At 41.3% G+C, this 22,402-nt stretch overlaps 1 protein-coding gene across 9 annotated transcripts in view; it reads right to left on the bottom strand.

Annotated features, from left to right (window-relative positions):
* The window catches only part of adgb (androglobin), a 108,938-nt gene extending 87,332 nt beyond the window's left edge, over positions 1-21,606 (bottom strand). For 5 of the 9 annotated variants that reach the window (XR_009806803.1, XR_009806804.1, XM_061900578.1 and 2 more), the window contains exons 1-13: positions 21,427-21,566; positions 21,065-21,173; positions 17,627-17,765; positions 17,462-17,554; positions 15,279-15,350; positions 14,969-15,148; positions 9,638-9,804; positions 8,954-9,040; positions 7,336-7,493; positions 6,350-6,426; positions 4,985-5,159; positions 741-834; positions 420-570 (exon numbers count right to left, since the gene is read on the bottom strand). Coding sequence is in view for 7 of the 9 variants with exons in the window: in XM_061900578.1 (XP_061756562.1) it covers positions 420-570; positions 741-834; positions 4,985-5,159; positions 6,350-6,426; positions 7,336-7,493; positions 8,954-9,040; positions 9,638-9,804; positions 14,969-15,148; positions 15,279-15,350; positions 17,462-17,554; positions 17,627-17,765; positions 21,065-21,129 (1,458 nt within the window). In the remaining 2 variants the exon portion in view is untranslated. Of the gene's footprint in view, positions 1-419; positions 571-740; positions 835-4,984; positions 5,160-6,349; positions 6,427-7,335; positions 7,494-8,953; positions 9,041-9,637; positions 9,805-14,235; positions 14,887-14,968; positions 15,149-15,278; positions 15,351-17,461; positions 17,555-17,626; positions 17,766-21,064; positions 21,174-21,426 lie in introns of those variants that run through there. The other 4 variants (XM_061900577.1, XM_061900580.1, XM_061900582.1 and 1 more) reach the window with 4 other exon arrangements.
* Positions 21,607-22,402: the final 796 nt, after the last annotated feature.

Genomic DNA, 22,402 nt, shown 5'->3' with positions numbered 1-22,402 from the left:
GCCACGGGGAAGACCCAGGACACGTTGGGAAGACTATGTCTCCCGGCTGGCCTGGGAACGCCTCGGGATCCCCCGGGAAGAGCTAGACGAAGTGGCTGGGGAGAGGGAAGTCTGGGTTTCCCTGCTTAGGCTGTTGCCCCCGTGACCCGACCTCGGATAAGCGGAAGATGATGGATGGATGGATGGTATGCAAAATAAGGGGCCAAGTCAAACAGGTGGCCGTTATAGACAAGGTTTCTAAAACTTATTTTCGCTGTGGGGGATATTTTTGTGGCCGCAATTGGCCGTCATAGACAGGTGACCGCAAACATAAGACTGTTTTAACTATACTTACATAATATTAAGACTAAATCTGTCTTTATAAGTGGTTTTATATGCACATATTGCAATGCATAAATGAAGAGAATAATTATAAGTACCTCTGTGTCGTCAGCAGCGTTATCACACGTATCAGAGGGTTCAGTTGCAATTTGATCGAGCTCCTCGCTGCATTCAGTATCCATTTGCTCAGCGATGGAGTCCAAAGGGGGTTTATGGGACAGCTTTCTCGGAGTGCTCCACCTGTCCACTCTGACAGAAAGACACATAGTCATGTCACACAGTATGCGTCCATCCTGCAGCATCATATGAAGCAATGGGACCTATTGTCTATGAATGAGTCATGCGTCATATTAGTTTTTACAACACAGCTAAACTATGAGAAGGAATGATGGCACATATGATTTGTGTGGAAAACACACTGCTCTGAGACGGGTCCAGAGCTGCTCTTGACATTAGGGTCAATAAAAGGGCTGGCAACTGCGATGAACTCCTCTGGTTTGGACTCAGGAATCGCTGCAAAAGTAAAACACAGAATATATATCAGAGGGGCACTTTAACAATAATACATTTTGTTTTTTACGTATCCTTCCATCCATCCATCTTCTTCCGCTTGTCCGAGGTCGGGTTGCAGGGGCAGCAGCCTAAGCAGGGAAGCCCAGACTTCCCTCTCCCCAGCCACTTCGTCCAGCTCCTCCCGGGGGATCCCGAGGCGTTCCCAGGCCAGCCGGGAGATATAGTCTTCCCAACGTGTTCTGGGTCCAACCCGTGGCCTCCAACCGGTTGGACGTGCCCTAAACACCTCCCTATGGAGCGTTCGGGTGGCATCCTGACAAGATGCCCGAACCACCTCATCTGGCTCCTCTCGATGTGAAGGAGCAGCGGCTTTACTTTGAGTTCCTCCCGGATGGCAGAGCTTCTCACCCTATCTCTAAGGGAGAACCCCGCCACCCAGCGGAGGAAACTAATTTCGGCCACTTGTACCCGCGATCTTGTCCTTTCGGTCATGACCCAAAGCTCATGACCATGGGTAAGGGTGGGAACGTAGATCGACCGATAAATTGAGAACTTTGCCTTCCGGCTCAGCTCCTTCTTCACCACAACGGATCGATACAACGTCCGCATTACTGAAAACGCCGCACCGATCCGCCTGTCAATCTCACCATCAACTCTTCCCTCACTTGTGAACAAGACTCTTAGGTACTTGAACTCCTCCACTTGGGGCAGGGTCTCCTCCCCAACCCGGAGATTGCACTCCGCCCTTTTCCGGGCGAGAACCATGGACTCGGACTCGTAGTTGCTGATTCTCATTCCGGTCGCTTCACACTCGGCTGCGAACCGATCCAGTGAGAGCTGAAGATCCCGGCTAGATGAAGCCATCAGGACCACATCAGCTGCAAATAGCAGAGACCTAATCCTGCAGCCACCAAACCGGAACCCCTCAACGCCTTGACTGCGCCTAGATATTCTGTCCATAAAAGTTATGAACAGAATCGGTGACAAAGGGCAGCCTTGGCGGTGTCCAACCCTCACTGGAAACGTGTCTGACTTACTGCCGGCAATGCGGACCAAGCTCTGACACTGATCGTATAGGGAGCGAACCACCACAATCAGACAGACTACAATGCATACTGGTACTTTATCTTTATCTCCATAGTGTAGATTTTATGCCTACTTCAAAGTGCTACCTATGTCTATCAAGCTCAATGTTCTGATGTTTAAATGATAGTTGTCTGGTTGTGGTTGTGTCTGTGCTTGTGTTTTTGTGTATGTGAAGAAAGCAATGATGCACTGTGCCCAAGACAAATTTCCCCGCGGGGACAATAAAGTTGAACCTTGAACCTTGGATACCCCTTACTCTCTGAGCACTCCCCAAAAAACTTCCCAAGGTACACGGTCGAATGCCTTCTCCAAGTCCACAAAGCACATGTAGACTGGTTGGGAAAACCCCCATGCACTCTCAAGAACCCTGCGGAGAGTATAGAGCTAGTCCACAGATCAAAAGACCAGGACGAAAACCGCACTGTTCCTCCTGAATCCGAAGTTCGACTATCCGGCGTAGCCTCCTCTCCAGTACACCTGAAAAAACCTTACCAGGAAGGCTGAGGAGTGTGATCCCATGATAGTTGGAGAGGGACCACCACCCCGGTCTGCCAATCCAGAGGTACCGCCCCCGATGTCCACGCGATGCTGCAGAGTCTTGTCAACCAAGACAACCCCACAGCATCAAGAGCCTTAAGGAAATCCGGGCGGCTCTCATCCACCCCTGGAGCCTTTTCCACCAAGGAGCTTTTTAACTACCTCAGCAACCTCAGCCCCAGAAATAGGAGACCCCACCACAGATTCCCCAGGCAGTGCTTCCTCATAGGAAGACGTGTTGGTGGGATTGAGGAGGTCTTCGAAGTATTCCTTCCACCGATCCACAACATCCACAGTCGAGGTCAGCAGAGCACCATCCACACCATACACGGTGCTGACAGTGCACTGCTTCCCCTTCCTGAGGCGGCGGATGGTGGTCCAGAATTGCTTCGAAGCCGTCCGGAAGTCGTTTTCCATGGCTTTACCGAACTCCTCCCATGTCCGAGTTTTTGCCTCCGCGACCGCTGAAGCTGCACACCGCTTGGCCAGTCGGTTCCCGTCTACCGCCTCCGGAGTCCTATGAGCCAAAAGAACCCAATGGGACTCCTTCTTCAGCTTGACGGCATCCCTCACCGCTGGTGTCCACCAACGGGTTCTAGGATTACCGCCACGACAGGCACCAACTACCTTGCGGCCACAGCTCTAGTCAGCTGCCTCGACAACAGAGTTGCGGATCATGGTCCACTCGGACTCAATGTCCAGCACCTCCCTCGTGACATGTTCAAAGTTCTTCCGCAGATGGGAATTGAAACTCTCTCTGACAGGAGACTCTGCCAGACGTTCCCAGCAGACCCTCACAATGCGTTTGGGCCTGCCAGGTCTGTCCAGCATCCTCCCCCACCATCGCAGCCTACTCACCACCAGGTGGTGATCGGTAGAAAGCTCTGCCCCTCTCTTCACCCGAGTGTCCAAAACATGAGCCCGCAAATCTGATGACACAACTCCAAAGTCGGTCATGGACTGCGGCTTAGGGTGTCCTAGTGCCAAGTGCACATATAGACACCCTTATGTTTGAACATGGTGTTTGTTATGGACAATCTGTGACGAGCACAGAAGTCCAATAACAAAACACCACTCGGGTTCAGATCCGGGTGGCCATTCTTCCCAATCACGCCTCTCCAGGTTTCCCTGTCGTTGCCAACATAATCGTTGAAGTCCCCCAGTAGGACAAGTTAATAACCCGGGGGGGCACTTTCCAGTACTCCCTTGAGTGTATCCAAAAAGGGTGGGTACTCTGAACTGCTGTTTGGTGCGTAAGCACAAACAACAGTCAGGACCCGTCTCCCGACCCGAAGGCAGAGGGAAGCTACCCTCTCGTCCACTGGGTTGAACTCCAACGTACAGGCTTTGACCCAGGGGGCAACAAGAATTGCCACCCCAGCTCGTCGCCTCTCACTGCGTGCAACGCCAGTGTGGAAGAGAGTCCAGTCCCTCTCGAGAGAAGTGATTCCAGAGCCCTTGCTGTGCGTCGAGGTGAGTCCGACTAAATCCAGCTGGAACTTCTCTACCTCGCGCACTAGCTCAGGCTCATTCCCCCCCCATGAGGTGACTTTCCACGTCCCAAGAGCTAGCTTATGTAGCCGGGGATCAGACCGCCAAGAGCCCCTGCCTTCGGCTGCCGCCCAGCTCACAATGCACTCGTCCTCTATGGCCCCTCCTATGAGTGGTGAGCCCATTGGATGGATGACCCACGTTGCCTCTTCAGGCTGTGCCCGGCCGGGCCCCATGGGGACAGGCCCGGCCACCAGGCGCTCGCCATCGTGCCCCACCTCTGGGACTGGCTCCAGAGGGAGGCCCGGGTGACCCGCGTCCGGGAGAGGGAAATCTGGGTCCATGTTTTTTTTTCTTCATAAAGGTCTTCGAGCTGCTCTTTGTCTGATCCCTCACCTAGAACCTGTTTGCCTTGGGAGACCCTACCAGGGGGCATAAAGCCCCCGGACAACATAGCTCCTAGGATCATTGGGACACGCAAACTCCTCTACCACGATAAGGTGGCAGCTCAGAGAGGAACTGCCACCTTATCTAGGTTTTCCTAGCTGCTGGAAAACGACCTGGCTCCAGAGCGGGGCCCCGGTGACCCGCGTCATAGCGAGGGAAATCTGAGTCTACTTTGCTGTACATCCATAAAAGTCTTTGTTACGTTACGTTACATACGTATTTGTCATTTAAATGCTATAAGAAGAAAAATATTTAAAACAACCAAAGCTAAGCCATTTAAATCTGATAAAACTCTAAGACTAAAGCATATCAACAGTTAAAATCTTTTTTTATCTGTGCTTGTAAACGCATCAGAGATCAGCTGATGTCTAACATATTCAGGCCGGAATTGATTCTATCTTCCAACGCTGTGTAACCTTTTCACTGTATCGTCTCCTGATTTAGAGTTTGCTTTGCTCACTGGTCGTATTTATCTATGACATTCACCTACACGGTACCAGTGAATGTGTACTTTTCAAATTGTTTGATATACGCCTCTGTGTTTTTTTTCTTCCTTTTTTTCCCCCTTCCTGGCATGCATTTGGCTTACTTCGTGGCTCATCGCTGATCACAATCTTCTTTTTTTGGCGAAAGAGTTTCCAGCGCGGTAAAGGTGGAGGCAGAGGCGGTGGCTCCAAAGAGCAGACCCGGGTTCTGGTCACAAGGACGATGTGACTGTGATGCAAACAGAGGGTGTAGCGACGTAGAGCCTCTGACGAGTCTGCCTGTGTGTCAGCAAACACACAAATGTGCAGAAATCAATTACCTAGCAAGCACGGTGACGACTAACTGCTGTAAGGGCCTCACTGAAAATAAAATAATTGCAAGCATAAATTGAACTTATATAAATTTGTTTGTAATTTCAACGGTACAATTTACAGTATTTGATAAGGAAATGTTAAGGCAATGTCACATTGCAGAACATTACCTTTGAACATTAGGCTACATATTAATAGGTGAATGTAATGCAGTTATAATTTAACATGACCAAAAAGGAGTATGAAGAAGCAGAGCTTATTCAATCATAGCCCTTCTGTCTTTGTGTCTATTACTGACTATTCATTCACACCACAAGTTTAAAATGACAATGACTCATACAGTATACTTGTATATATTTTTTCATTAAAAACTTTGTTTACTTCCTGTATTTAGGTGTCACCATTTTCCAGTATGAAGGGAAAACAATAAAGAATGCGTTGCAATTGATACATATAGTATTATTTAATTTTTTTTTTTAAAAAGAACAAAATGTCTTCAAAAATAAATGTAAAAAATAAGTAAAAACAGTTTGATAAATAATAACTGTAACAACTTTAGAAGATGAATAGAACATAAAATAAGGAAAATTAAAAACAATTCAACAAAAAAAATTATACAGAAACAGAGGAGGATTAATTAAGATCTGCTTCTTCCTACTCTTTTAGGGACATTAAGTAATAGTACTGATGTAACTAAAAATATGTGATGGTAATTGCAACTGTTTAAATGTTCAAAATAAAATAAAACCAACCATTAAAGTTATACAATCAAAGAAAGTAAATGCTGGAGTGGAAACTATGGAAGAAAAGTGTAATTCATAAATTGATGATGAATGTGAATTAGGTAATACTATTTTAATAAAATATTTGCATACAGTAATAATATTGTTATAGTTTACACACACTTACGTCAGCTGTTGAGATTTATACATATTTGCTAAATATAATGTTGCTTCTGTATTGGTTCTGCATGTAGTAAAAGCAGTTATTGAATATCATTGTAAAAAAAATACATATTGTAATATGTTATTTCCCTGTTCATTTTGGACCAAACCCTCCTTTATACTCTTACATGTATGCAAATATTTGAATGTCCAACATGTATTATACTCCCTCCACACTACATAATAAAATCACTACAGTAGTAATAAACGTACCATGTTTGTGTACACAAAGGGTTCGTTGTGAAGCTGATTAGGATAGAAGCTGGCACACACAACCATCTTGGGGTGAACTGAGAAATATGCACATAAATAGTGAACCACCAACATCACAACCACAAAATTACAGATGATTTGCAATGAAAGACCACATTTTGGGAGGTCAAAGATTTGGGAGGTATAACAACATGCAGGGTATTTACACATGGCACAGCTTAAAGTGAATTTTATGAGACAAAAAGCAGCTAGGGGGTATGGAAAGGAATTTAAAAGGACTACAGAGAGCCATGATAGGAGAACTGCTAGGATAATACACAAGCATCACATTAACAATAGAACACTGAAGCAGTAACTGTGAAGCAATTGAAGGATTTTAATGTGTGCAGATTCAATGGAGAATAGAACCGGTGGTATAATGTGCCTCTCATCCTTTGTGTTAATACTGCACTCAACATAATAGCTACAGTATAATACAAATGGTGGAATACAGAACCGATTTTATCCCACATCTTTTCAAGTAATTGTCAGACAATTATCCCATCATTTTTGAGGATGTTGCCTACATGAGATAACCACACTTGACTTGGGTAGCTAGTCTGTCCTGGACACTGCTCCCTCTGCTGGATTTTTTATAGTCCACCATATAAGGATGAACCCGCCCTGCCTTCTTCATAATACATGAGTGTAGGAAAACAGGAATTGATGCTTGGAGCGATGTTAAAAGGGCTCTGAGTTGCTCTCACAGCTGTTGTAGTCCCTCAAGTTAATCACTGCGGCAATATCATAAAGGTTGAATATTTGAAACAATGTAGTCACTCACAAGTGTGAAGATTGTGCCATGGAATGAAATATTAATCATCATGCGCTATACTTGTTGAATTATGAATGCAGGAAGATGAAAATAGAGTTATTATATGCATGGCCATAACAGAAGCACAACTTTTATTTGTGTGTAGTATGACTGACGGTGGGACGTTTCAGACCTTTACTTGGTTCCGATCGATTGCTCCTGTGGTCACTGAAAGAGGCACGCCTCCACCTAGAGACATTCAACTTTTTTCGCACCACTTTCTCAGGCTGGTGAAAAAATTCAGGGATGGTGCTTCGTAGGAAATCCCATGTTATTCTCCGACAGGGGAAGCTGTGTAGAGGTTGAAAAAGAATCAGGTGAGGCGGCAAGCGAACAAAGTAAGACTCCTAACATCACTAAAATAATGGCATCGTCTGTTTTACTCTTAAATGTCCCATATTATAGTATTTTGTGCTATTTTGCGCTTTTCCTTTTTTTTTTCCCCGGTACGATATCAGCAAAAAACAAAAACAAAATTTACAGTATATCTAAAATCCCTATAATACATACAAGCAGTCCTGCACCGAATTTACGTGTGCAAAGCTGGACAGCCAGTTAACATCTAAATATCCTCCAATAAGCACATAAGGTTGGTCTTTTATTGTATTTTAGTGAAGTCATTGATAAAAGGTAAACACTACTAGGAGCTACAACACCTAAGCACACAAGCTAGACATATGTAATGAGTGTCTTTAATTGAACTAGATAGCAGTCTAAAACACCACCTTTGTCAACACAAACAAGTATCAAATAATTCGAGTTAATATTACTTACACTTACAAAGTCTCCAAGAGAGCGTATTAGAAAGTATCCAGTAACAAATGTGTTCGCATCATTCAAGTTACAAAGTCACAACTCACGAGCTAAACTTAAAGAACTATTGAGGCCTCTCGGTGTCTCTAAATAAACAAATACAACTCCACTTCAACCTAAAGAGAGCCTAAGTCCAAAAATAATAATAAATAGGTTAGTGTTTTTCATACCTCCCATTGTTCTCTGAGTAATATCACTTGATCAAGCCTTTTCTAATATTTCACATGTCAAAATAATAAATGTCTGTATGGTTCGTGCTGATATCATATTGGCTCAATATCGGTAACAGCCAATATTCAAATCTCCAATATCACCGTGACACTGTACTTGTCCAACGTAACAGATGCCACACTGTATATCACACATTGTACATCAGCACAACATCAAGGAATCAGGAACATTCAGCACAGCTACAAGAGCCACAATACTAACATACACTCACATTTTGACAAGAAAATTATGCTAAGTTAGTCTATACGCTAAAATCAATACGGTCAAACTTACAGCTGCCGCATCTGTAGCTTACTGACGGATAGTTAGCATTATTCTATGATATTTAGAGAATCCTGCTTTTTTTTGTTAACAAAGTGCTGGTCTTATACAGTACTCCTACAGTTATTATGTCCACAAGGAAGTTTTCCTTTATAACATAATTGAAACCCAGAACTTCAAGAGCAAGTGAGAAAGATGGTAGATATTTCACAGGCTCTCGAGACACATACTATTGTAATAGGAGGATCCATTCATCCAGTTTCCAATGCTCGTCCCTTTGGAGGTCAAAAGTCAAATTTAAAATATTCCTCTTACTGTAGGAGCTTCATTGTACCCAATCATGGTTGACACTCTGTTTTACTTTACTATTACGACAAGGAGGGTACATGAGAAACAGCAATAGGAATCTAATCACACACAGCGATTGGAAAGACACTGAGTCTTACCTAATTGAAGTGACTTCTGGGATCCAGCCAGTGAGGTGGTGGATGAAAGTGAACTCTCCCATCTCCTTGGAAAGCTGCAACATTTTACTGAGAAAAGTGCAATGTTTTTAAAGCACATAATGCAAACATACATTCTTTTATGGCATGGCCTGCGAAGGGACACCGTTTTGCTGTGGTAAATATTAATTATTGAATTAAAGTTACATTCAAACTTTGTGAAGGAATTTTAAGCCCTTTTCTGGAATAGTGTGTGACATCACATTAATCCGAACAGATGGCACCAACAACTCTAATTGCACCTCCTGGGAAATGCAGTGGCCAACCTGTCCACTCCACAGTCAGGGACACTCATGGAAGTGGCTTCAGTACGACTGTAAAAAATAAACACCTAAGTAGATACCTGGGCAAAGTTTGGAACCTTCACCAGCGTGACTTATGAATGATTCACCGGGAGAAAAGTCTCTTTTGTCTCCTGTCTGAGATTAAAGATTAATGTGTCGTGAATGATGGTACAACCACTTTTACACACGCTATGTTGCTCCATCATAGACATGCCACTAAATTGTAAGGTCAGACCAAGGGCTTGGCTGAGTCAGTAAAACACACATACTGTATATAAACCCATTTTAACGATTTAAAGAAAAAGCGCTCATGCTGATAATCATGAATGAACATGGCACTCACTTTCTGTTGGCATCTTCGTGGTGAGGCCGTGTGTTGATAACTTTAATGAGAGCCTTGGCCAACAGCATAGGCCAGAGCTCTGATTGACAGCTGGAAGCCGGGAGCAACAGCTTGTTGTCTTTATCAAATGGCATTAAATCATCCACCGTTATCTTCCTCCAGCAGCCCTGAACGAAAAAAGGAAGAGATGCTTTAGGAGATGCTAAAATTATCGTGAACGTGTCAGTGGAAGTATAATAAAATTCAGAGCGAGTTGGACTGAGTAAGGCAGATGAAAGGAACACAATCAGACCATCAGTTCATGGTTATCCCGGGAAGTTCATTGAGTGGTGGTTGTAGGACAAGGAGGAGGATAACTAAGAAAGAATGGAAAAAATAGGGAGAAGAGGACTAAATAAGATGTTGGTAAATACTTAAGGGGGAGGGAAGAAGTAGTGGTTGTAGGTTGTAGGTAGGATAAGAAGGAGGAGGATAAGGAATTAAGAATGACAATGATAGGGAGAAGAGGACAAAATAAGATGTTGGTAAAGACCATTAAAGAATAAGACATGCTTGAGGGAAGGGAAGAACGGCTGCAAACAGTCAAGCAGGGGAGGAAGGAAGGGTTGGAGGGCTGGAAGCTTAACGCCATCACAACAACCATCTGTTTGCGTGCTATGGTTGGCACGGCAACCACTGATGTCAATCATGTCCATGCAAAGGAAAATAATGTGTTTTTAGAGTAAGGTTTTTCCAGTGCATGAAGAGTCTTTTAGTGTAGTACAAACTATTTCATTTTTAAATTCACACCCTCAGAGTTAGAGCTGAGCAATATGGTATATCATCAAATCACAATATGTTCTTAAATTAAATCACTGTTTTTGTTTTGCTTAAAGGTGGCTATGATGATTTGTATCTACATTTAAAAAAAATATTTGTGGTCAAGGTAATATGTACTCTATTGGATATTCTTTGGTGTAAATTTTGCTTAATAGTCACATCGTGTTGGCAAGGTTTTCCATTCCGGAAGCATTCCGAGATTTAAAAAAAACCACGTCCCTCTCTCTCCAGAAGTATCATAATTTATCCTTTGAAAATGTAGACTGTTTAAATATGTATCTTGAAGTCATCACCACTATTTTCTTCAGACACGGTTGAAAATAAACTTCTTAAACATCATATAGAGATGAACCCGGTCAAATCATTCGGTACATGTGCACACACTCGAATGATTCAGACCTGCATTAAAAAAAAAAGCTTTTATCAGGATATCTCATCTTATCCTATGTCACATGTTGGTGTTATGCACATGAACCCATTAAATATGCACCATAGCCAATTATGCCACATCCATCCATCCGTTTTCTACCGCTTGTCCCTTTTGGGGTCGCGGGAGGTGCTGGAGCCTATCTCAGCTGCATTCGGGCAGAAGGCGGCGTACACCCTGGACAAGTCGCCACCTCATCCTAGAACCAACACAGATAGACAGACAACATTCACACTCACATTCACACACTAAGGCCAATTTAGTGTTGCTAATCAACGTGTCCCCAGGTGGATGTCTTTGGAGGTGGGAGGAAGCTGGAGTACCCGGACGGAACCCATGCAGTCACGGGGAGAACATGCAAACTCCACACAGAAAAATCCCGAGCCCGGGATTGAACTCAAGACTACTCAGGACCTTTGTATTGTGAGGCACTGTTACACCGTGCTGCCCCAATTATGCCACAATTAGATGTAAATAAAATAAGTACGTACCCCGCAAATACACGTACCCAAAACTGTATGGGAGCTCACGCCAAAATGCTTAAACCTTACGATATGAAACCTTGGCATTGTTAAAGAAGAGTATCCAACATTGTAACATCAGAAAAGTCGGAGTACACTATAGGTCCCCTTTAAATGTAACATTGCTGATAAGTGAGATGTGAAGGCATCAGAAGGTTATTTTTGATTAACTGTAAATTCCGAACAATAAACCGCTACTTTTTTCCTTTGATCTGAACCCTGCGGCTTAGCTTTATCTTTAGCCCTTTAGCTAGTCCTACACCTCAGTCCACCGGCCCCCAAACCCCAGTTACAGGTGACTCCATCCCCCACAACATTAATTTTAGTAAACCAACCACGATAACGTGTATTTCTGGGGCCAAAGCTCCCAACATTAAAGCTAACCTGAGAGAGCTGGCTCGCAAGAGACCTAGACACATAAATGAGGTTTATCGTGAAATTAGGATAAAGCAATCCGAGATTACACAGAGAAACATAGTTCGGATTAGTAATTTTGTTAGGAATATGGCTGGGCATCAAGTAATTGTGTCTGGTCTCTTGCCCGTGAGAGACAATTATGAGCGATATAGCAAATTAGTCTCGCCTAAAAGGTGGCTGACTATCTTTTGTAGAAACAAGGGTTAAGGTTTTGTAGCTAATTGGCCCTCTTTCGGGGGTACAGCTGACCTGTTGAGGATGGACGGCCTTCACCCCAACCGGGAAAGCACCATTACTCCTCCTAGGAATATAGATTACTGTTTGGGTCTCACTTGACGGCAGTTGATACATTAGAGCAGGTCGAGTTAGCCTGGGTTAGGAGTTAGAGTATATTAAATCGGCTGTTTGCAACTTGCTTAGAGTTACATATTTCAAAGAAAAATGAGGTGGAGACTTGTCCAGGGTGAACCCCGCCTTACGCCCTAATGCAGCTGAGATAGGCTCCAGCACCCCCGTGACCCCAAAAGGGACAAGCGGTAGAAAATGGATGGATGGATGGATATATAACACCATTCGCTAGCTTGTGTTTAAAAGAACACGTGTGTTGAAATGTTGAAATAGTCTATATTTTTCACAATTTCTAAATTTGTGTAGTAAATTTTTTTTTTACCGGCCTGAAAAAAATGATTGGTTCTAATGGCAGTCACTGAACCAGTCTCATCAACATGTACACACAGGGAGCACATGCACACAAAGCAGTCCAAGAGAAGAGAAACATAATTTGCAGTCATGTTGTTGTTATGATATAATATACATTCAATGATAGCTAATGCTAACTATCCAAATCGTTATTATTAGCTAACAACAATCAAAGCGAATGTCCGTGTTACGTATGTAAGTAGCTACGTCAATACGTCCTAGAAGCCGGAAGAGGGCGGAACATACAGTATAAAATACCTGAAAGTTGGCGCCTTTAAACATATGTGTGAATGTTGCAAACAGCCCCTATAATGAAGACAGAGGCTTAAACCACTTTGCACACGTTTAGTAGATCAGATGTGCGTGTGCCATAAAATCTGCACACTTTTTAGCACACGTAAACCTTTAGTAAATCATGCCCTTAATTTCTAACAATCTGAAATTTTTTAATTGGGTTTCAGGGCGCCATCAAAAAGCTGGATTTTTTTGCTGGGTTCTGAAGTTCAGAGTGTATGGGATTGTGCAAAATCTTAAATTTAACATCTCCAAGAGAAATATACTCCAGTAATTGAAAATTTTGCATGATATATCAAAGTTGCCCTTAAACACCGCTTAGCCTATTTGGAGCAGATTTTGAAAAGAATAATGACTTTTATGCAAAGTGGCCAAGATAACGGAAACTTTGGGGGATGGTTGTAAAAAGACTGAAGACATTTCAAAAAATGTGCTTACCTTTGTGGGATTAAGTAATATTTTTGTGGGTTTTGCTTTTTTTTGGTCACTCTGTATGACAATTATGTATGTGTATAATGCTATTTAAAAGATTCTCAAGACATTCAATCGATCGCAGCTGTACTGTTTGGTTTGTCTTAGAAGACGTTTCGCCTATCATCCAGGTAGGCTTCATCAGTTCATGCTCAGGCTTAAATTGGTAAAATCTAGTCTTTGACTCAGATTGGTCAGATCTACTCTAAGACTAGCTCTGACCAATCGGTAGGCTAAGTAGGCCTCATCAGTTCATGCTCATAAATGTTGTTGGTCAGATCTAAGAACAAAATTGCGTTGCATTAGCTTGTTGTAGTGCTGGACAAAAGAGCAATAAGGTGCAGATATAAATAGATTTACTGTACAGATATATATTTTGCACTTTTGCATATGCATCTATGTGTACGGATGTATGTTGTATTGTCTGTATAGTCCAGTGAGTTAATACGTTTTTTGGGGGAATTGAGGGGATTATTATGACGCGTTCAAGAGTCTTACGGCCTGAGGGAAGAAGCTGTTATAGAACGTGGAGGTTCTGCTACACAGGCTGCGGAACCTCTTTCCAGAGTCCAGCAATGAAAACAGTCCTTGGTGGGGTGGGAATAGTCTCTACACATTTTCTGAGCTCTGGTCAGGCAGTGGCTTTTTTCGATCTCCCGGATAGGCGGAAGAGGAAATCTGATGATCTTTTCCGCTGCCCTCACCACTTTCTGCACAGACTTCCAGTCTGAGGCACTGCAGGCTCCAGTCCAGACAGAGATGCTGTTGGTCAGTAGGCTCTAAATAGTGCCTCTGCAGAATGTGGTGAGAATGGGGGGAGGGAGCTGTGCTCTTTTCATCCGACCTAAAAAGTGCATGCGCTACTGAGCTCTTTTCATAAGAGCACCGGTGTAAAGGGGCCAGGTCAGATTGTTAGTTATCTGCACCCCAAGAAAGTTGGTGCTGCTTACCATCTCCACTGCTGTGCCATTGATGAAGAGTGAAGTGTGGCTGGACTGGTGCCTTCTCAAGTCAACGATGATCTCCTTGGTCGTGTCGACGTTCAGGACAAAGTTGTTGGTTCTACACCAGTCAACCAGATGTTTCACCTCCTCCCTGTAGTCCATGTCGTTGTCATGGATGAGGCCCACTACTGTTGTGTCGTCCGCATACTTCACAATGTGGTTAGTAGTGGAACAAGCTAACACAACGAAATTTTGTTTTCATCTGTACTGTAAAGTTCAAATTTGAATGACAATAAAGGAAGTATAAGTCTAAGTCTGGTCTTAGACTTAAATTGGTTGGATCTAGTCTAAGTCTAAGACTAGATCTGACCAATATAAATATATGAGAATGAACTGATGAAGCGTACATGGATGAGAGGCAAAACGTCTTTAAAGACAAACCAAACAGCCCAGTTGTGATCGATTGAGTGTCCTGACAATACAATGACCTGGATGAAGGAGAACATCCACAGACATACAGTACATAAAAGATTGCTTGTACAGTCAATAATGTCATAAGATTGTGAGTTTGACACTGGAACAGATTTCAATTTCAATTATATTTAATGGGAGCATGTGTTTTAAAATATACAGAGAAGATACTGCAGTCAACTACCAACCAAATACCTCATGTGAAAGTTTGAAAATAAGGTAACACTTTAAAATTGTGACACGCCGCATTCAAAATGGTGACACTCACCATCCAGAACAGTCGAATCAGGTATTTTCCAAAGCTGTTGTAGTGCGGCACGTGACCTTTTCCCGGTTTGCAAAGCGAGTAGATGTGTTCCCACGGCTTCCAGCCAGTTTGATCCGTAACTCCAGGAAGGTTACAGACTTTCCAAATAATGTGTATCTCGCTGATAATCCACCTCATTAGCTTGACAGAGAACAGAAGAGTAACTGCAGTGACGGGTTACTACACACAGGTATGCAGATCTATACTGATACAGCCATCCATCAATCACGGGGTGCCCACGTTCAATACCATCAAAATGTTGAAAACTAACCTCGCTGCAAAGCAGATGATGGTTGGGGGTTACGAGGTCGAAGCTGACCATATTCTCAACAACAGTGGGCACCTACAAATAAAACATGCACATGCAAAATAGTACATTTACTGCACTGTAAAAAAAAAAAACAGCAGCGCAGCAGGTAATCTTTTTCAAGTCGACATGAATATGTGTCCTAATTAACTCTCCCCCGGGGGCCTCAACTGGTCTAACCTCGCCATGATACTCCCTAGACTGCAATATCCGCAATGAACATTTGACTGGCCCGCTAATAGACTCTACCTTATGACTAATTAAATATTAATAATTGTGTCAGCTGATGGTGAGAGAGATCTGCCAAGAGGTTGGGGGAGGCTGTGTTTTTTCCATGAAGGAGACAAACTTTAGGGTCTTGCATCAATAGTAAGCGAAGGCGAGAGAGAGAGAGGAGAGAGAGAGAGAGAGAGAGAGAGAGAGAGAGAGAGAGAGAGAGCGAGAGAGAGAGAGCGACTACAGCAGCTAAATTGGAGATTAACTCTGCGCAGGCTAAAAGCCACTAGCCTTCGCTCGCTGTTCCTGGGAAATTAATTGAATAACTATTGACATCAGGAGTGAAAAATCAGATTGCAATCTGGCAATGACTTAATCACCAAAAAAAAAAAAAAAAAAAGCAGGAAGCTTCCAGGAATTTCTCAATTCTACATTGAGGGACGTGCAACTGAAAAGTGTCGCAATTATTAAACATCGGCAACTTAAAAACGACTTTTCTTTGCCACATTTTAAACTGTGACAAATACAGTTTTTTCATTTGGTACTATTTACTAAGTCAAAATCAGAGAGCCCCAGGCATTTATTAGGAGCAGTGTATATTCAATTACTTGTGGCGGGCCATAAAAGTATTAAAACATTTTTTTCCGAATAAACAAAAAAACACATTAAAATAAACTTGCGATACAGTTAGGTCACAATTCACCTTACAGGTGATATTAGTGCTGCCAGCTCAAAGGCAATCATATTCGACAAAATATGGACTATGTTATTTGTTTTAAAATTAGAGCTTGAGCAACAGGCTTTGTATTTAGTCAGAGAGCAGCCGACTGGCCAGGTGGTTCAGAATTAGGGGTCAATAATGCCTGAAAGTAGAAATACATTTGTCAATTTTGTTCTGTTAAAATCTCATTTGTTGATAGTTTGGACAAGTTTCAAAATATTGCAATGCTAATTTTGGTTAGCCTGTCAATAGGCTAGGCCATTGTACGTCAGCATTAAGCTAGCACTATAAGAACCAACCTTTATGCTGTGTAATGGCATTGCTCTTTACAGCTGATCTGTGTTGTGGCATTTACATAATTCCTACATGTACTCTATGTTCACTTCATGTTTTTTATTAATGTATTTTAGTTTTACTGTAACTTCATGTCAACCTCAAGCTGAACGTTTTTTTTATTTTTTATCTCAAATTCAAAGGCAGAAAAGTACATGTAAATAAACCAGGGATGTACAGAGTGCAGCCTGTGTTACATTGTAGCCATTAAATAAGCAGCAACAATTGGAAAAACAGAGAAAAACAATAATAAGTCAAAAGAAAAATATATGTTGACACTAATAATTACCGGGAGTTTTGTTTTTAAATGTATGTATGTATAACACCTTTTAAGTATTTTTTAAAGAAAATACAGGTGTGATGTTTGACTGATAACAATAACATGCTCTATGAATAACTAATGACACTTTTTCAACTCCACTGTAAACTTTACAGATGCCATCTACAGGTGGTTTGTGAGCATGTGCTGTGGTAACAATGTGGACGGCAAAACAAAGTTGTACAGGTGTTGTGATCATCAAACCCTGCACCGTACTTTAATGGGTTCTCTCATCGGACTGTTCCAGACAACGTTACATTGTCTTTGCATGACATGCAAACGACTTCCCTAAAACTTTGGAGATTGGGTTTGGCTACCGACGTCAATTATTTCCATTCAACCCCTTCCATTTTGTGACCGTGTGCGAACGTTTGAGCTTCATTCAACTGGAAAAAGTGGCTTCACACTGAGGAAGTTAGCATTTGTGTCATTTTAGGAAATTAGAAATGGACACATGAGTTTGCTTACCTAAGAATGAAGAAAAAATCTAAGACTATGCGAACAGCTAAAGATGACAATGCAACATAAAGCTGAACATGTGTTGATACTGTTGGTTACCAGGTTGATCAAAAAGTCTGCAGGTCGCCTCCAGTAGCACACTATCAGTGATGGGGGAAGACTTATTTTTCCCTCAGGATCTTCAAAGTACAACTGTACACACACACGGAAAATTCTCTAATTAAATATGCACTCAAGTTGAAATGTTCTTCGACTTCAAATTACACTGGAAGTGTCTGTCATAGCCTTTGGATCTTCGGGTGGTTTGCTCGAGTCCCATTTCTCCCTGAAGACGTCTGCGTCACTCCACTCGTGCCACACATCCTCCCAGCTCTCTGAGGAAGTTAACGCTGCAGAAACTAGTCTGAAATTAGGAGAAGTGATATTCTCTCATTGTATTTCCCACTTGGTCAATAGAGCATTGCTCACATTAAATAACACACTTCATTATATCTTCTTAAGGGACAATAAAAAGTAAACTTGGATATGTGCAGCCTGTATAGCAGTATAGATTTACTATCCAATAAAAATAATAGTCCACACAGAGCCTATTCATTTATAAATATCTGGCAATACAAGAGAAGAGAGTACACCCAATTTCATTGATGAACTGAAGCTGCGTAGTGCTGGCAGCATTCATGCAGCCTGTGACCATGGCGCTTGCTACTTGCTATTTCGGCAGTAAAACGAAGGGATTGGTACCTTTTAGCTATATATGGTAATCGATACCTGTACTCAACGGTACCAATTTTTGGTACTTTTGGGTGAATTAGTAAATTATAATTGCTTAATAATGAAAACGGATTTTTAATGTATCCCTTAAAAATGAGCTGATCAGGAAAACTGTGCTGTCCAATTGTTTTATTGTTGTTTTATTACTAAGGATGTGCCAATGTTGCAGATACCGCAGTATTGCGGTTTCGAAATCTTCACAGTAATACCGTGACACGTGACGGTGTCTAACGAAAACTTGGTGAGTGTAGTTTTTTTCTGGCACTTTTGCTTTGGCGGTCTGAAAATAAACAACATTTCCCAGAATTCTCTTAACAGCGCGGGACTAGATAGTGGTGGCATGGAGTGCCGTAAAGGGGAGAGAAAGAGGAAGCAGGAAGTAAAGCGTATTCCACTTTGTAGTAAATAAGAGGTTTTATTTTGTTTGTTTTTTTAAATTGTTTATATCCTTCTAAGTTGTATGTATCCTTTTAAGTTGTGTTGCAAACAAAACAACGCTGGCAAAAACAAAACTTCTGTGACGGAGGTAATAAAGTCTCGAGCGTTCCAAGCCAAAACAACACCTGCTGCACACCAAAGCTACTTGATCAGCTACCATCACCCGGTAAAGATGAACCCAGCGAAGGTCGGGGTCAATTTGTGAGGTATTTACATTATTAAAAGGTAAAATTTGATTTAAAATTTCTGAGAAACTACGTTTTCCAAACTGATATGAAAAACGTCCACAATAGAAGGTACAATTTTAGAGACACTAAAGTGTACATTATTGTTTTACACGTGTTACTCTAAATGTTTACATTGTCACTTTAAAGACAATGTCAACATTACATAAGGTTTTTTTTTTATATATTTGCTTGAAACAGTGGCTGTTCTCGCTCGATCATTTGTAGTTAAAATACCTTTTTTGTAGTAATAAGTATGATTACAACAAGTGATCACAATGTTTGTGTTCAATTACAGTAAGTGGATTTATCCTAAACACTACATTTTACACAATATTGCATTTTTAAGTCGTTTTTTTCTGGACATATTGCACATTAATATCGTGACTTGGCCTTAATACCGATATAATATCGTACCATAAGATTTTGATATGGTTATATCGCTACTTCTTACATTTCTCATTTGTCTCATTTGCAAGTATTATATAGTAAACTTTGTATCCAGTTGCAATTCTAAGACATTAGATGACAGTAGTGTATAGACTACACCAGTGGTTCTCAAACTTTATTAGCTTAGTTTGTCCCTTTTGGGATGGCGGGTTGGGGGGTGGGGGGGGGAGGGGGGGCACTGGAGCCTATCTCAGCTGCATTCGGGCAGAAGCCTGGACAAGTCGCCACCTTATCACAGGGCCAACACAGACAGACATAAAACATTCACACTCACATTCACACACAAGGGCCAATTTAGTGGTGGAAATCAACTTTTTTTTCATAAATTTCACAAGATACAGTGGGGCAAAAAAGTATTTAGTCAGCCACCGATTGTGCAAGTTCTCCCACTTAAAATGATGGCAGAGGTCTGTAATTTTCATCATAGGTCCACTTCAACTGTGAAAGACAGAATGTGAAAAAAAAAATCCATTGTAGGAATTTTAAACAATTTCTTTGTAAATTATGGTGGAAAATAAGTATTTGGTCAACCATTCAAAGCTCTCACTGATGGAAGGAGGTTTTGGCTCAAAATCTCACAATACATGGCCCCATTCATTCTTTCCTAAACACGGATCAATCATCCTGTCCCCTTAGCAGCAAAACACCCCCAAAGCATGATGTTTCCACCCCCATGCTTCATAGTAGGTATGGAGTTCTTGGGATGCAACTCAGTATTCTTCTTCCTCCAAACACGACAAGTTGAGTTTATACCAAAATGGATACATGGATGATACAGCAAAGATTAGGTCAGATGAAACCAAAATAGAACTTTTTGGTATAAACTCAACTCATTCTGTATCTCACAGTTGAAGTGTACCTATGATGAAAATTACAGACCTCTGTCATCATTTTAAGTGGGAGAACTTGCACAATCGGTGGCTGACTAAATATGTTTTTGCCCCACTGTACCTAATCAAGAAATACAGTCTGGAACTATATCATTGCAGTGTTACCGTGTAGGATTGAGTTTCACTTTTAGAACTGAAACACTTTCAAGGATATTGTAATTCAGTGGTTCTCAACCTTTTTTCATTGATGTACCCCTGTGAACAATTTTTAAATTAAAGTGCCCCCTAATCAGACCAAAGCATTTTGGGTTGAAAAAAAGAGATAAAGAAGTAAAATACAGCACTATGTCATCAGTTTCTTCTTTAATAAATTGTATAACAGTGCAAAAGATTGCTCATTTGTAGTGGTCTTTCTTGAACTATTTGAAAAAAAGATATAAAAATAACAAAAAACTTGTCGAAAAATAAACAAGTGATTCAATTATAAATAAAGATTTCTACACATAGAAGTAATCATCAACTTAAAGTGCCCTCTTTGGGGATTGTAATAGAGATCCATCTGGATTCATGAATTTATGGAACATGTCCACAAAACATCAAGCTGTCAACACTGAATATTACATTGTTGTATTTTTTTTCACAGTTTATAAACTTACATTCATATTTTTTTAAAGTATTATTCAATAAATATATATATAAAGCATTTTTTAATTGTTGCTATTTTTAGATTATTTTAAAAAAATCTCACGTACCCCTTAATATCTTCAAGTACCCCCTGGGGTTCACGTACCCCCAATTTGAGAACCACTGTTAAAATTTATTGAATGCATCGGTATTGTTCATCCATTTAGTTTTCATCCATCCATCGATTTCCTACCGCTCGTCCCTTCTTGCCGGTTTAGTATAATCCCCCTGAGCTGTGTTGTAGTGTAGAGCAGCTAGCTCATGTGAGTGCTAGTGCTAACTGTACATTACCAAGCCAAACTCACTCGGTCTGCTCCTCAGATATTTTGCTGGAAGTGTCGCCCTTTTTCTTCAGCTTTCCTTTCGACATTGTGTCCCTCTTCCTTCCTAATGAACAACTTTATTGTACGCCAGCTGTTGAAACAAACAGAACTGAGTGAGTAATAAAAGCATTAATTTACAATTGACTGTACAAAGGAATGTAATCTCATTGTGAGTTATTAGCTTATATGACCAACTATTGATTATTATGTCGTTAAATAAAATTCAACTGCATTCAGCGAGCAAATGTAACGGCTGAGTGGTCAGTACTGATTAGCCTGGAAGACAAACTCACACATGCTGTGTGGGTGAAAAAAAAAAAAATCGACAACTTGCTGGAAGTTACCTCGTTATTTTTAAAGTATGCCGCTGACATAGTGTGTTCAATATAAACTCGTTTACTGGAAACGAAGGCGTTATTCGACAAGTTAGACGACGACGGATGCGTCGGCGTCCAGCGACTTCCTATTTACCTGTCTCCAGTTGCTGTTTGCTGTGTTGCCTTGACAACGGGGGCGGAGTTTTGACCCGGCGTCCCTTGTTGCTATGAAGCATATGTAGTTTGTGTAATAAATTACAAAACGAAATGATATATTTTATTAATTCTATTCTATACACACACACACACACACACACACACACACACACACACACACATATATATATATATATATATATATATATATATATATATATATATATATATATATATATATATATATATATATATATATATATATATATATATATATATATATATATATATATATATATATATATATATATACAGTGGGGCAAAACGTATTTAGTCAGCCACCGATTGTGCAAGTTCTCCCACTTAAAATGATGACAGAGGTCTGTAATTTCATCATAGGTACACTTCAACTGTGAGAGACAGAATGTGAAAAAATTAAAAAATCCAGGAATTCACATTGTAGGAATTTTAAATAATTTATTTGTAAATTATGGTGGAAAATAATTATTTGGTCAACCATTCAAAGCTCTCACTGATAGAAGGAGGTTTTGGCTCAAAATCTCACGATACATGGCCCCATTCATTCTTTCCTTAACATGGATCAATCGTCCTGTCCCCTTAGCAGAAAAACAGCCCCAAAACATGATGTTTCCACCCCCATGCTTCACAGTATGTATGGTGTTCTTGGGATGCAACTCAGTATTCTTCTTCCTCCAAACACGACGAGTTGAGTTTATACCAAAAAGTTCTATTTTGGTTTCATCTGACCACATGACATTCTCCCAATCCTCTGCTGTATCATCCATGTATCCATTTTGGTATAAACTCAACTCGTCGTGTTTGGAGG

The sequence above is a fragment of the Nerophis ophidion genome, linkage group LG05, assembly GCF_033978795.1.
Source record: "Nerophis ophidion isolate RoL-2023_Sa linkage group LG05, RoL_Noph_v1.0, whole genome shotgun sequence".
In the NCBI taxonomy this organism is placed as follows: Eukaryota; Metazoa; Chordata; class Actinopteri; order Syngnathiformes; family Syngnathidae; genus Nerophis; species Nerophis ophidion.
This window is presented reverse-complemented; position numbering and strand designations above follow the sequence as displayed.